The following is a 15645-nucleotide window of genomic DNA, read 5'->3' as shown; positions in this document are numbered from 1 at the left end:
CACTAAATATTGTTGATAACAGATCAATGCCAAAATATTTGTTAAGCTGAAGCTTATAGTGAATAGTGATGTTTTTAGCAATGGAATAAGTGAACTTTTAAAATGTGATTTTTAATTTTTTTCACAGAATAAAATTCTTTTTGTTAAAGTTAAAATAGAAAAATACTTACCCAATGGCCTTCCAAAGTAGCTAGGACTTCTTTTCCCAATTTAAGTTTCCCTGATATTTGATTAACACAGTCACTACTACCTAGAAATGGCTTTTAAAAGAGAAAATGTTACAGAAAGAGTTTACTTTTATCTTATATTTACATATAATGTAGACAAAAACAAACGAAAGAAGTAAGTATATAGTTACAGTGCTACTAAAGCATGAAGGGTGAAATGCTGACTCAAATTTTAGTCAGAAACGTTCAATGAAATCGGAATTTGTTGCTGTGGAAAAAATAGGTAAAAATAAACAAGACTGTGTGAAGTCCAAGTAAACATGTTGAGAAAGATCACAAATGATAACTCATGCTCTCTGCTCTCTCCTGACTCAACTGAGCTGTCAATGCTACGGTATGTTTAAGCAATAACAATTCAGTAGACTTAAGGGACTTAACTCATCTGTTAGAAGTAATAATACCCCTGCCTTCAAAACTAAACAGTAAAACAATACTTAACCAAAAATCCTCCAAAATTAAGTTATAAGGAAAACACTTTGAGTTACTATATTGCCTTACTAATGTCGCTCATCTGTGACAAAATTTTGATGTTCCAATCTAACCCTTAAAAGTATCATAAATTACTTAAAACATCTTTAGTCATGATTTTCAAATAACACTATCACCATACAAAAAAAAAATTTGCTAAGATTAAAAAAAAAAACAACAAAGGGCACTGCACCAAATAATACTTAAAAGAGATACTTTTTATTAGAACAAAGTTGCTGATCGGCTAGATAGCAACATATGAGAAATTTAACAAATATTAAACAGTTCATAGAAATATTCTTTGAATATATTGTCCTATACCAATAGCAGCCATGGTGAAAAGGTCTTAAATTTCCCTTTCACTCAGAGGCAGAGAGAATTTTCCAAAGATGGCCATCTTCCCACTGAGAAGTGGGGTCCATATCTCTTCCCCTTGAAGTTGTTTTTTTTTTTTTAATTTATTTATTTTGAGAGAGAAAGTGCAAGTGGGGGAGGGTCAGGGACAGAGAATCCCAAGCAGGCCCTGTACTGTCAGGGCAGAGCCTGACATGGGGCTCAAACTCATGAAGCGTGAGATCATGACCTGAGCCGAAGTTGGATGCTTAACCAACTGAGCCACCCAGGTGCCCCTTCCCCTTGAATCTGAGTGAGCTTATAACTCTTCAACTAATAGAAAATGGTGGAAGTGATGTAATTTGACTTCTGAGACCAGGTCATGGATGGCAATACAGCTTCCACCCTGGTCACAACAACACTTGCACTTGGAACCCTGAGCCACCAAGTAAGAAGTCTGACTACCTTGAAGCCACTATGCTGTAAGGAAGCCAAGCCAAATGGAAAGGCCACATATACTAGGTGCTCAGATCAGTAGTTCCAGTCTTTTAGTCTTCCCAGTCCAGGCACCAGACATGGAAGTGACTGAGCCTTCAGATTATTGGCCCCAGTTGCTGAGTCACTCACAACCTGCAAGGCTTCCCAACTAAGGCCCCAAACATGATGTGGCAGAGATAAGCCATCCGCAATATTCTCTGTCCAAATTATAGAACCCCTATGGATCAGAACAAGGTTGTTTTTAAGGCTGTGAGTTTTGGAGTAAATTGTTAGGCATACAATTCTTAGTGTACACAACTATAGCTCAAGCTGATACATGCTTTGTGGTATTTTGTAATGTTTTAATTTACTGAGAAATTTCTATCCATTTACTCCATATATCTCATTTGTTATACTATACCAACAGTTTTATTAATTAAAATTAAAACAAAAAAAAATGATGGTTTTGTGTGGATTTGGATCTGCCAAGGCTGTCTTTTGATGAATTCTGTGTTCTTATATTTATTTTTTAATAAGGAACTAAACTGTGCTCTTTGTTCAATATTTATAGCACAGATCTTCTTTAATTGGGTGATACCTTTTATCCCTACTAACCTTTAGTTTGAATTCAAGTATTGCACTGTATCCAGTTTTTTGACACGTAATATTGACTATTCCACCAAGCTCCAGTGTCATTGTGCCATAAAGAATTCCTAAAGAAAAAAAACAATTTTGACAAAAGGTTGGAGAGAGAGCAATACTGGCTTAGTAACCAGCAGAACTTTATAATCTAATCTCCTTCTAGGAAAAACCAATAATTCAAGAGCATTCTGTCCCACCCAATAACAATCAGTAGCATACACATAAAGTTGTTTCTGTAGGACTTAAATACAGGATACAATTATTTACAGATTCCATTCCATTTGTAGATGGAACTATTTCAGAATTCACATTCTTATGAAAATATATTAGCAATCCCCAAATAAATACTCACAGCACTTTTGTAATCATTCATGGACATGCACAGAGTGGTGAAAAATTTGAGTTGTCCAATGTGCAAACTGCCAGCTGAGGTTGAACAAGGTAACACTGCCTTCTGGTTTCATCTCTCATTTGGTAAATAAGTGCCTTTTCTGCAGTATATTTAAGTGCCACATTTTTCACATTTTGGTGTTTTGTTGGGGATTTTGTTGTTTAAAAATGACCCCCAAATGCAGTGCTAATGTACTGTACAGCATTTCTAAGTACAGAAGGCTATAATGTATCTTGTTAAAGCTTGACTCAGGCATGAGTTATAGTGCTGTTGGCTGTCAGTTCAATGTTAATGAATCAATAATATATAATAAGGCGTCTTTGAATAGAAACAAGGTTATGGATTGATTGATTGATGAAAATGTGTCAAGAGGCTCACAGGAACCTAACCTTGTGTTCCCCCTAGGATCAATAGTTTAGTATTCTTTAAAACAGTGTTTGTGGTAACTTTATGGAACATAGCTATTACAAATAACAAGAATCAACTGTATAAATAAGACAAACATATAAAAAAATTCCCTCAAAAATAGGTTCTGTGGTGAAAAGTTGAGAAAATTCATTTAACTTTGTTAAACTATGTGTGTTCTTGTATGAAACTGTTAAAGCTGCCTTTAATATGCAAATGTACAATGTTAATTTCCAAGAGGGGACCAGACTATGCAATGTTTCTCATACTTATTTGGCTGTAGAACTCCTTTTGTAAAGCAATTTGTGAGATTAATGATTTGGGGAACACATCTTAGAAAATACACAAGGGTAGAAAGCAATCATTATTTCCTATGCTCATTCACAAAGGGGTTATTATAGTCTCCTTTTTCATGCCAAAAAAAAAAAAAAAAAAAAGCCACCGGCATTGGGTATCTATATAAAATACTATTTTGTTTATTCTAAATGATATAAAATTTAAAAATATATTTCTTATCAATTCCGTTCATAATTTCAGATATTTCACTTCATGTCTATTTTAAGAACCACACATGAAGCTCTAAGAGTCATCCAGCCTGAGGCCACAAGGTGGCCACTCCTGTACTTCACACAAGGTAGGTCCATGTTACAGTCGATAGGAGTCAACAAGCCTAGAGTTTAGTCTCAACGTTCTTACTAAGTAGCTCATTTGGCCTTAGGTAAGATTCTTAAAACTCTCGGTTTTTGTTTCTGTAAAATGAGGCCACATTAAATAATTTCCATGTTTACAAGAATCAGTCCCTAAAAGAGGATAAGTACCCAAAAAAGTTATTTTTAAAAAATGGGCTGGAAAGGAGTATACAGATAATGACCAAGCTGATGCCCTACAGTATAGTAGTACAGGTCACAGAGATCTTGACTCTGCAACATCCTAGCTATGTGATCTCTGGCAAATTAACTTCTGTGTGCCTCATTTTCCACATCCATAAAACAGAGACAATATTATCTACTTTATAGGGCTGCTGGAATGACTAAATGAGTTGATAAATGTAAATGCACAGAATGGCTGGGTACCTGGCCTGTTGTAAATGATAGTTTAGTATCTTTATTTTAATTTTAACTATCTTTAATAATGGGGGGAAAGTATAATACATTAGTTTTTAAGAAATTGCCAAATGAGAATAAGAAACATTTTTAAAGTATTTAGTACAATGAGAAGCAGGAAATTAAAATTTTAATAGGGGGTGGTAGTACAAGAAAATGAAAATCACTTTTGAAGATTTTGAAATAATGGGCAGTTTCATCAATTTTAAAACCTGCACATTAGGCAAATGAAATTCGATTATTATAAATCAGCCTCTTCCAACTAGGTATGTTTTATAAAAAGTCTGATGTAGGTGAATTAATTCACCACAGAAATATTCAGCAGATGATAGCAATAATCTTCAGTACCTATAAACCAAGGACACTTTCAAATGAAAGGCTGACTCCATCAATCAGAAAACACAACCATTACAGATTACAGCCATATACATTTACTTAAACAGGTTTAAGGAATATCTAACTCAAGTATGGGAAATACTTACCTTTACAATGAGCATACGGCATTGTCATGACATAATCTTCGCCTCTATTCAAGAAAGTTAATCGTGCTTCTCCTTCTAATATTGCGGATAATGAATTTCCTAAATTAAATATTATTTATTAAATTTAACAAAACCAATGCAACCAATTCAAAATAAAATATATTTAGGACACCCTTCATAGATCTACAGTGGAATGTCTTAAAAACGTCTCAATCTCAATGTGCCCAAATATATATTTGTTATCTTATATCCAAAACATACATGACCCATATTCCTGGTCTTATAAAATGAGCACGTTAAAAAGGTACAGTTATGTGCTTATTATGTTATTTTATATGAGGCTCTTAAAAATCTTAGAAGTGTGGGACGTGCAATAAAACATTGCTTTATGGTATGGCTTAATGTATCTAAAGTTTGAATAAAAACATTATTATTTATCTGCAAGTTACATAGTTAAGTCCCAAGCTTTAAGTACTAAAATGGACACAATACTACCATAGATAATTTAGAAAAAGAAAACATAAGCACAAACCATCAAAATGCAATTGATGATAGAATTTCATGGTATTTTCTTCTAGCTTTTCTCCCAAGTGTATTTTTCTTTTCCCCTATCATCAGTTTTATTGAGGTACAGTTTACATACAATAAGTGACCCACTTTAAGTGTGTATTTTGATACTCTTGACAACTGTATACAGTCACATAACCATCACCATCACAATCAAGATATGGAACTTTGCATCAGCCCCATAAGAGTTCCCCCTTCCTCCAGCCTCAGGAAAACACTGGTCTGTTTTTCATCACTGTAGTTTTACCTATTCTAGAATTTGTATAGATGGAATCATAAAATAGTTTACAGTGTCTGACTTCTTTTACTTAGCAAAATGTTTCCCAGATTCATCCATGCTGTTGTACCAACATTTCATACCATTTTAACAACATTTATTTAAATTCTCTTTAATTTCCTCACCAATGCTTTTTTAGTTTTTCAGTGTACAAGTCTTATACATCTATTATTTTATTCCTAAATATTTTATTTTCACATACTATTATAATTAATGAGTTGTTTTTAAATTTCATTCTGCAAGTGTTCATTTTGAGTATACAGAAATACAACTGACTTTTTATTTTGGCCTTGTATCCAGCAACCTTACTAAACTCATTTTTTAGTTCTAGTAGTGTTTGGTATACTCTTGAGAATTTTCTATATAGATTAGGTATGCATATGGTTTTTAACTTCCTCCTTTCTAATCTGTATGCTTTTTCTTTAACTTGCCTACTGCATTGGCTACAACCTCTAGTAACAATTTTATAAAGAAGTAGTGACAGTCAACATCTTTGCCTTGTTCCTGATCTTAAGTAAAAATTATTTAATTTTCACCTTAAGAGTATGAAGCTGGCTATTATTTTTCACAGATACCTTTAATCTAGTCCTAGTTTGTTAAGAGATTTTATTATGAGTGGGTGTTGAAATGTGTCGAATGCTTTTTCTGCATTTATTAAAATATGGTTTTCTTTTATTCTATTAACATGAACTACACCAATTTTCAATGATATACCAACCTGTGCCTTTAAGACAAATCCCACTTGATAAACTGATCATGATATGTATCATTTTAATATATCCTTTTATGTATACTACTCTTCATAAATACTGATTTGTTACTAATTTGGTAAGGATTTTTGCATGTACTATATATTCATGAGAGATAATAATATGTACTTTTCCTATAATATCTGGTTTTGGGATTAGGGTATGTAGGCCTCATAAAATGAGCTGAGAAACATTTCCTCTTATTTTCTATAAAAAGTTGTATAGATTGGGTTTTTTTTGTTTTTGGTATTATTTCTTTGGTATATATTTTGGTATTATATATATTAAATTTTTTTTAATGATTACTTTTTAATTTTTTTCTTCCAAAACTTTTTTTAACGTTTATATATTTTTGAGAGACAGGGTGCCAGTGGGAAGGGGAAGAGAGAGAAGGAGACACAGAATCTGAAGCAGGCTCCAGGCTTCAAGCTGTCAGCACAGAGTCTGATGCGGGGCTCGAACCCATGAACCATGAGATCATGACCTGAGCCTAAGTCTGACGCTTAACTGACTGAGCCACCTAGGTGCCCCATAATGTTTATTTTTGAGACAGAGAGAGACAAAGACAGAGCATGAGCAGGCAAGGGGCAGAGAAAGATGGAGACACAGAATCCGAAGCAGGCTCCAGACTCAGAGCTGGCAGCACAGAGCCCGACGTGGGGCTCAAATTCATGAGCCGTGAGATCATGATCTGAGCCGAATTCGGACGTTCAACTGACTGAGCCACCCAGGTGCCGTGGTATAATTTCTTCTTTAAATGTTTAGAAGAACTGAAAACATCTGGAACTGGAATATATCTTTGAAGGAAGACTTCAAATTACTAATTCAATTTCTTTCCCTGATTTAAGACTATTAAAATTTTATGCCTTTCTTGGGTCAGTTTGGTAATTTTTATTTTTCAAGGGATTTGCCCAATTCATCTAAGCTGTTCTAAGGAACATTATTGTTCATAATGTTTCCTTATCATTCTTTCAGTATCTGTAGGATCAGTAGTGATTCTGCTCATTTATTCCTGATTTGTACCTTTTTTTGATCAGTCTACAATCAACTCTTATAATTTCTGATTTTCTGTACTGTTTGTCTACATTCTACACTGACGTCTGCTCTTCATTATTTCCTTTCTTCTACTTAGTTTGAACTTAATTAGCTCTTTTTCTAATTTCATAGGGTAGATCACTGATTTAGATCTTTCTTCTTTTCTAACTTAAAGTTATAAATTCCCCTCTCAACACCACTTTTGCCGCATCTCACCAATTTTGGTATGTTGCATTTTTATTATCATTTAGCTTAAAATATTTTCTAATTTCTCTTGCGATTTCTTCTTTGGTCCATGGATTGTAGAAGTGTGTTGTTGGATTACTAAATATTTGGAGTTTAACTTGGTATCTTATTATTCGTTTCTAATTCTATTTCCTTGAGGGGCGCCTGGGTGGCGTCCGACTTTGGCTCAGGTCATGATCTCACAGCTCGTAAGTTAAGAGCTCCATGTCGGGCTCTGTGCTGACAGCTCGGAACCCGGATGGAGCCTGCTTCGGATTCTGTGTCTCCCTTTCTCTCTGCCCCTAACCCACTCGCATTCTGTCTCCATCTCTCTCAAAAATAAACATTAAAAAAAAATTAATTCTATTTCCTTGAGGTTGCAAAACATACTCTGTATGAATTCTTTTAAAACTTATGGAGAGTTATTTTGTCATCAAATATCATCATTACCAGTGAAAATACCATATATATACTTAAAACTAATGTGTATTCTGTCATTGTCTGTTGTAATATTTTAGAAATATCAATTAGGGTAAGGTGGTTGATAGTGTTCTTCAGGTCTTACATGTCTTTGCTTATATTTTATCTAGTTGTCTCATTTGCTGAGGAGAGAGTGTTAGTGTACAACCATGGTTCTAGAATTGCCTATTTCTCCCCTTAATTCTATTTTTGCTTCATGTATTTTGAAGTTCTGTGGTTAGGCATACATTTATTATTATGGTGATGTATTAAACCTTTTATCTTCATGAAATGTTCTTACTCTGTTAATACTTTGTCTTAAAATGTATTCATATAGCCACTCAACTGTACTTAATGCTTGCATAACACACCTTTTAAATTTTTCATTAACTACAAAACGTCAAGAAAGAAACAAACTACATGTTAAGAGGAATACACTCTATCCAGATGTCTTTAAGTTTAGCTTCATTTAGACTAAAAAAAAATTAATTCCTAGACCAATATAAACTATCAACGCACCTAGCAGTTTCTATACAAACAATTCAAAAACCAAATGGAAGGAGGAAGTTATCAAAAAAGTGCCCCTACAAGGCCTGAATTTTGTAAATTCTTTCAAAATATAAAGTAACAGATAGCTCTGATATACACAAATCATAATGTAACAGAAAAAAAACAAGGCTAACTGCTGAAGTAATCCCAGAAAGTGAGCGATGCACTTGGTACTCATAAAAATTTCTCAGGTACAGAACACATGCTCATAAAAGTCATTTATGTTATAATCAGAGGAGGGGCATGGAGGGACGGGAGGTAAGCAGGGAGAGAACCACCTAAATATAGAAGAAAAAAATCATCTTCTAAAACAAGCAAAATGTAAAACTAGGCAAAAAACCAAAATCAAGACCCCAAACATCAAAACACATAAAGGATACTTTAAAGAAATATAAAGGCATATACCATATTCTTTTATCAAAAACTATTGTTAGATTTCCCTGTTATAGACCCATCTATGGTTCTCCACTCTATCAGGTAACCAGACCTTTGGTTTCTGCTGACATATTTCCCCAATCTTACAATAATTATTTTTTTCTCTCAGATTTAAAATTCTTCATTTAATTCATTGATTTTTCTCCACTTAAAAATTAATTTTAAAAAACAAAAGCAATTAAGGTTAAATACGTTCTACTAGTATACAGCTTTAGCCATTTGCTTATTTGAATTGTCATAGTTTTTAGATTAAGGTTTCCTATAATAACCATATTTCACTATTTTCCCTTATACTAATGAAAGTTTTTATTAGTATGTTGTTTGGCCCAAGACTAATGATCATTACTGACTGACCCTGGACCAAGTATTCTAACTGTACTTGTATTCTTTCCCTCTTTATTCAAAGACTAAATAGAATGACCAACCCCTCAGATACAATGAGATAGAACAAAAATCTTCAGTGGGACTAAAAGCAAAAAAATACATTATGTACTAAAATGGCTAAGAGTGGTCATTCCATCTTTTGATAAATGGTGCTTGTGATGAATTTACACGTATGTGATGAATACTTATACAAAATGAGTCCTATTTATGAATCATACTTATGAATGGGCAAAGAAAAACACCACAAAGGAAAGGCCATTATCCAAGTAAAGATGATACTTAAAATGACATATAAATTCCTTTCTGAAAACAACCCAAGACATTGTCCATAGAAAAGCTCACCAGGAAATACTACCTTCCAGAAAAAGGGGGCAGACTGAGACAAGGGGAAACTCACCATAGAACTTGGACTTAGCCAGGATACTACCACTAAGGCAAAATCCATCCTTTCGGTTACTAACATAAAAGGCAGATATTGGTGGATGATGGGATACCTATTGAACACAGAAAAAAACATAAAATACAGTAACATAAGCATATTATTGTACTATTGTCAAAGTTCAAGTCTTAACCGTATACTCTAATAATTAGTAAGAAGAAATGTTTGGTAAGTGGTAAAATTAAACATTGATTATAGTAATCAGCCTCCAAGATATCTCCCAAGGAAACCACCTTCTGGTATTCACACATTAGATAGGCTCCTCTTACAGTGTACCAAACCAAGTTTGTATAAATGTGATAGTATGTCACTTCTGAAATTAAGCTATAATGCACCATCCGTTTTGGTCTCTCTCTCTCCCTCTCAGATCATTAGCTCTGAGCAGCCAGCTTCCCTGTTGTGAACAACTCTACGGAGAAGCCCATGTGGAGGGGAACTGAGTGCTCTTGTCAAAAGCCATGTGATGAGCTTGGAAGTGATATCTTTCAGCCCAGTTAAGTCTTTAGATGACTGCAAAGCTGGCTGACATCTTGATTGCACACTCATGAGAGACCCTGAGCCGGAACCACCCAGCTAAGCAGCTCTCAGATTGCTAAACCACACTGCAGGAGCTAATAAATGTTTGTTTTGAGCCATTAAATTTTGGAAGCCATTTATTTATACAGCAATGGATAACTAATACAGTGGCTATTTTTGTATAGATTACTTAATAGGCTGTAGGAAACAAAAGTTTTAACAAATGATACTTCAGTCATCTAATATTTTCAAAATATATACACATTATGTTTTCTGAAATGAGTCAAAGCTAAAATCAAACTCTTCTCAAGCTTCTCAATTTAGCAAGGATTTACAATGAACTAAAATGCAAGGTGGCATAATCAATTAAAAAATTAATACACAGATAAGTGGTTTCAATTCGAAACGTATATCAAAATTTCTAGGGAAGAGGAAGGTTTTTCAAATGAAACATAGTCTCCTCATTCTTCTTGAACTTCTCATGAGAATTATTATAGTAAGGGGTCACTGTTATTGAGAAATAATGTCATATTCCTCAGGACCAGGGAGTAAAGGGGAGGACGGGGGAAAGATTGAGAATCATGAGTAAGATGTATATATGTCTAAATTAATGAAAGATTAAAACCAAGAAAAAATTTTTAAAGATATTTTATCTCTACCCTCAACGTGGGGCTCGAACTCACAACCCTATGATCAAGAGTTGCATGCTTCACTGACAGAGCCAGCCAGCAGTCCCAAAATTAAGAAATATTTTTGACTGCCTACTATATATACAACAAAAAGAGAGATTTGTAAGAAGGGCATTCCTTCGAGGAGCTGACAATTTGATTAGGGAAATAAATATTCTGTAAAAAGTTAATGGAAGTGTTAAAATAACAGCTTAATGGATATCACAAAAAAGAATATAGAAGAGAGAAATCAGTGGGAGGTGTAGTCACTTGGATCATGAAAGAGGAGTAGGTTAGGATTGATTTAGATGGAAAATAGCCAAGAAGAAATATTGGGATGGGAGAATTAAATTTAAAAATAATGAGGCCAAAAAGTACAATATCAGGTTACCTAGTTGTAAATGCACAGACAGGTCTAACTACTGCCAAAGGTTCAGAAAGGCATCAAATTTGAGATTAATTTAGAAAGATAAGGAAGACCTTGAATGCCAGACAGACAGGTGTAAAATCTGATTTAGGAAATAGGAAACCACTGAACAATTTTGGTCACAAAGAAAACAAAACCGGTGTGGGAGGATGGCTCAGGAAACATATTTATTTTTGGTCACAGGATTCCATGACTATAATAGTAATACCTATAAGTATGGTATTTAGTCATATTCAGTACTAAAAGATTAAGTGCTTACCAAATGTTCACTAATAAGAAAGGTTAATAATCAACAGTGAGTTTACTGAGTTAATATTTTTTATTAAAATATCCCAGTAACTTCCGAACCAGTTTTGTTTCTGTAACATGCACTTCTAATACCTGTTCAGCAATATAAAATGTTTTGCTGTTTGTTCTGGGATGAATCCATAAACAACGGAAAGTCTCACCAAGTATAGGATTGTAAGGTTTCTTCAGTCCCTAGGAAAAAAACATACAAGTTTCAAAATACACATCTGGAAGATTTCACCTCCTCTCAGTCAAAATGGGTTTAACTCTTATCCTTATAAAATTTCACAGTAGAGACAGGAAATAAAGTGAAGTAACTTCAATCATAATATAGGTCTAAATGATTAAGTATTTTACAATTTTTCTAACTCAGAGGCCCTGAAATGCTTTTCAATAGATAAAGATAACATAAAAAATAAAGAACTCATATTAGGCTAAAGAAAGTTAAATATAAACATTACCTTTGGCTTTTTATAGAATCCTGACAAATACCATTTCACTACTTTCTTCAAACGGAAGTAAGGATTTTCTTCAAGAGCAGCCCTAAAAACACCAAATGGTATAAACAAAACTTTTACAAAATATCTCACAAATTCTCCCTCGTATTTATCAAGTAAACCAACTGAGTATATGATTGGAAAGTGTAAGTCATATTTAAAAAAAAAATTTTTTTTTTACATTTATTTATTTTTGAGAGACAGAGGGAGACAGAGTACAAGTGGAGGAGGGGCAGAGAGAGAAGGAGACAAAGAATCCAAAGCAGGCTCCAGGCTCGGAGCTGTCAGCACAGAGCCCGACGCGGGGCTTGAACTCACCAACTGTGAGATCATGACCTGAGCCACCCAGGCGCCCCAAGTATAAGTCATATTTAAAACGGATGGCAAAAACAACCATGTAAATCAGTCTGTAAGAATAACTTTTCATAATCTGGTTATTTTTCTCCCCATTTTTACCATTGTTTGATACACTGCCCAGGTCTTTGTTCAAGTAGTTTTTACAAACTCTCCAAACCAAGGTTTTTCAAGTGGGGTTCTGGAGAGCCTTAGATATTGCCAGGGGTTCTGTGAGAAATTATGATTGAAAAAAATGAATGTATTTTGAGATTCAAGAACTGTGTGATGCCTAGTATTTGCAATGATGGGGCAATGGCCAAGCAGCGTCATCAACAATTTTGTGAGAGGTGTTCAGTTCCATATGTCTGAGAAGGATTACGTTCATTTGATTTAGTCTATTCTCAGTCACTTATTTCAATTAGAGGAGATTAAGGATAACTGGTGAATGCTGCCCTACAAGAAGGGAGGACAAGAGGTTGATATTAGCCTCTCCCATGCAAAATGCCCCCCTAGGAATAGGACCGTATGTCCCTTGAGCTCCTATTACAAAATAGAGAAGTTTCAAATCACAAATACGGAAGTTTTAAGATAATTTAAGTCAATCAGTGCTATTTTTAGCCTTCAACCCTAAGTGCTACCGAATGATTTTCCAGAGTAAATAAATTCGATCACTGTAACAGATAATCAAAGAACAATTTTCATTTTAAAGAAATTTTTAGGAGCCATGACTCAGCTACCCCTTTACCCTTTTGCTATTGCTCTAAACTGCAAAATGTTGCAAAACATTGTAGATGTCAGAAGTGAATTCTGAGTTTTCACATGTATATGTATGCATATATAATATATATAATATATACATTACAACTTCATACATACGTATATTACAATTTAATTATTTATTACTTCCTTCAAGCATGTCTGAAGGTTCAGTGTGTGATTTTTGAAGATGAAGTGTGAAATGGAAGAGACCAGGCTTAGGTTTACTGACCACTGTGCCAAGTTGAAACGCTGCTCTTAAAGGGAGTAGCAACCTTCTGTGCTCTTCCTATCTTGATTTAAATTCTCTTGCTATTCAACTTTACTTACTATTTTGTATTTGCATAGTTCAGAACGCAAAGCAACATGGAGAAGTATACATGTCTTGCTATTGTCCCATCTCTCCATATAGGCAACTTTTTTCTTTTTTTAGCTTTTTTTAATAAACAGTTTTCTTTAAGCATAAAGAAGCAAATAAAAATACGCAGCCTTCCTTTTCTTAAAAAGATAAAAAAGGAAACAAACCACGTATTTTTTGTACCTTGCCTTTTTCACATACACATAATCCTGGAGATCCCTCCAAATCAGGTTACAAACTTCTTCCTTATATGTAAATGCACCGTATGTTATTAACCCACCAGTCAACTGTGGCTCAATACTTGAGTTATCTAATCTTTTTCTATTACAAGCCCTACCACAACAATCTTGTATATATGTCATTTTGAATATGTAGAGATATATTTGTAGGGGTTTTCCCAGAAGCAGAATTACTGGATCAAAGGACTGACTGCATCTATAATTCTGGTAAATACTGCCAGGTTCTTTTCAAAAGCACTGTGCTGGTTTGTGTCACGCAGCAGTGGCAGCAGCAGCAGCATACAAGTGCCTGCTGCCCCACAGAGCCTTGGCAACAGGGTGTGTAGCCAGAAAACTGCAACCTTTCAACTTAGGAAAGTGGGCATCTCTCAGGAAGATCTCACTGTCATTCATAGGAACCTGCCTCACACTCAGAGAAATGAATTTCTACACAGATAAAAGAACTATAATATATAAAGCAAAACTGGGGTATAAAAGCTTTTGGATTTTGGTCACTGTGATTGATAAAAAACTATCTTTTTGTTTGAATCTGCACTTTTCATATTTTGAGTGAGATTTACACATTTAAGCACTGTTTCTATTCATCTTTGAAGTACCTGGTCATTTCCTCTACTCCTTTTTCTATTAGGTTGCTGGTCATTTTCATTAAATTTCTAAGAGCCCTTTTTATTTTAGGGAGATTAACAATTTGGGTATGCCTTAATTTGCAAAAAATCTCCCAGTTTTTCAATTATCTTTTGATTCAGCTTATGACTTTTGCAACGTTCACTAATGCAACTAATAGCCTAATAAAGCAACTAATAAATTTAATACAGATATTGATAAAGAATCTAAAAGCCAGGCCACAGGACCAGAACCTAGCATCTCAGAACACGCAGTGTCTTGAACAGCTGGAATGGGGGCAGCATGTGAAACCTGGAAAGGTATACATAAAGTTGATGTCTTTTACTGGTTCCCCAAGAAACCGCTGGGAAAGAGATCGGCAGCTTCTCCTCCACCTCCTTTACGCCTGCCTTCCCCAGAATTACATCCAGGATCAGCTGGCAGGAAACAAAGCAAAGATGAAAGTGGGGATTTATACCGTGAGCCAGCAACTGGCGGAGCATTCTGGTTGTGGAAAGCAGCACATCCCTCATGAGCATGCAGACAGGATAAGCACAAACAGAAGCACAAGCCCCAGGATGGGACCTGAACAAGAGCTTAGGTGACCTGGGGGAGAACAAGGAACGCTACCACCTCTCCCCATGTTAGGTCAGGAAACAGGTCAGGGAGCCTGTGAAAGCAGTACTGTCTGTCAGGTAAGGGATAGACTCCTTGTCTTCCTCACACTTGTGATCTCTCAATTCAATTGCATAAATGGAAACATTAGAGCAAAATATTAAGTATTCTTCTTATTAAGGTCAACTGTAGAACTGGTGGAGAGAGGGACATCTCATTCGAGCCTAGTTTTGGTAAGGCATAACCACTGTAATTTGCACTCTGAAAAAAAAAAATCTCTTAAAACCATGAAGCATCTTTCATTTTAAGAAATGAGAATCTACTTACTCAGATAAGAAATCTGCATGATAGTAATAATCTGAAAGTTTATCCAGGAAAGAACGAGGTTCCAAAATAAATGTCGGCAGAACCACCCTGGACAGGTCCATGCCAGGACGGACTTGTTTCAACAGTGTCCAGATAAGGCTTTTGTTTTCTTCAGACACAGTTTCTGTTTGAGAAGCCTCACCTGCCTTTAGCAATTGACAAAAAAATACTCAAATATCATATTTATCTCAGACACATTAGATATGTAAAAAAACAGCTGATGTTGAAATATGCATACTCTGTAAGACTATCCCAAGCATTCTTAAAATGGGAAATAACTCATTAGGTAATAAGTCTATAGCTATAAAACTTAGGTAAAAAGAGTAGTC

The 15645-nt window shown here is 34.8% G+C and overlaps 1 protein-coding gene across 16 annotated transcripts in view; it reads right to left on the bottom strand.

Annotated features, from left to right (window-relative positions):
- Positions 1-15645, bottom strand: part of OSBPL8 (oxysterol binding protein like 8) — a 157149-nt gene that overhangs the window by 14922 nt on the left and 126582 nt on the right. For all 16 annotated transcript variants that reach the window (XM_086712761.1, XM_086712760.1, XM_086712763.1 and 13 more), the window contains 7 exons: positions 15278-15462; positions 12008-12089; positions 11640-11738; positions 9606-9702; positions 4529-4627; positions 2121-2218; positions 171-260 (listed from right to left, as the gene is read on the bottom strand). In XM_086712761.1, the coding sequence (XP_086568887.1) occupies positions 171-260; positions 2121-2218; positions 4529-4627; positions 9606-9702; positions 11640-11738; positions 12008-12089; positions 15278-15462 (750 nt within the window). The remainder of the gene's footprint in view (positions 1-170; positions 261-2120; positions 2219-4528; positions 4628-9605; positions 9703-11639; positions 11739-12007; positions 12090-15277; positions 15463-15645) is intronic.

The sequence above is a fragment of the Puma concolor genome, chromosome B4 (genome assembly GCF_028749965.1).
Source record: "Puma concolor isolate L17-30 chromosome B4, mPumCon1.1.hap2, whole genome shotgun sequence".
Taxonomy (NCBI): Eukaryota; Metazoa; Chordata; class Mammalia; order Carnivora; family Felidae; genus Puma; species Puma concolor.
The sequence above is the reverse complement of the archived record's forward strand: the minus strand, read 5'-3'. Positions and strand labels throughout refer to the sequence as shown.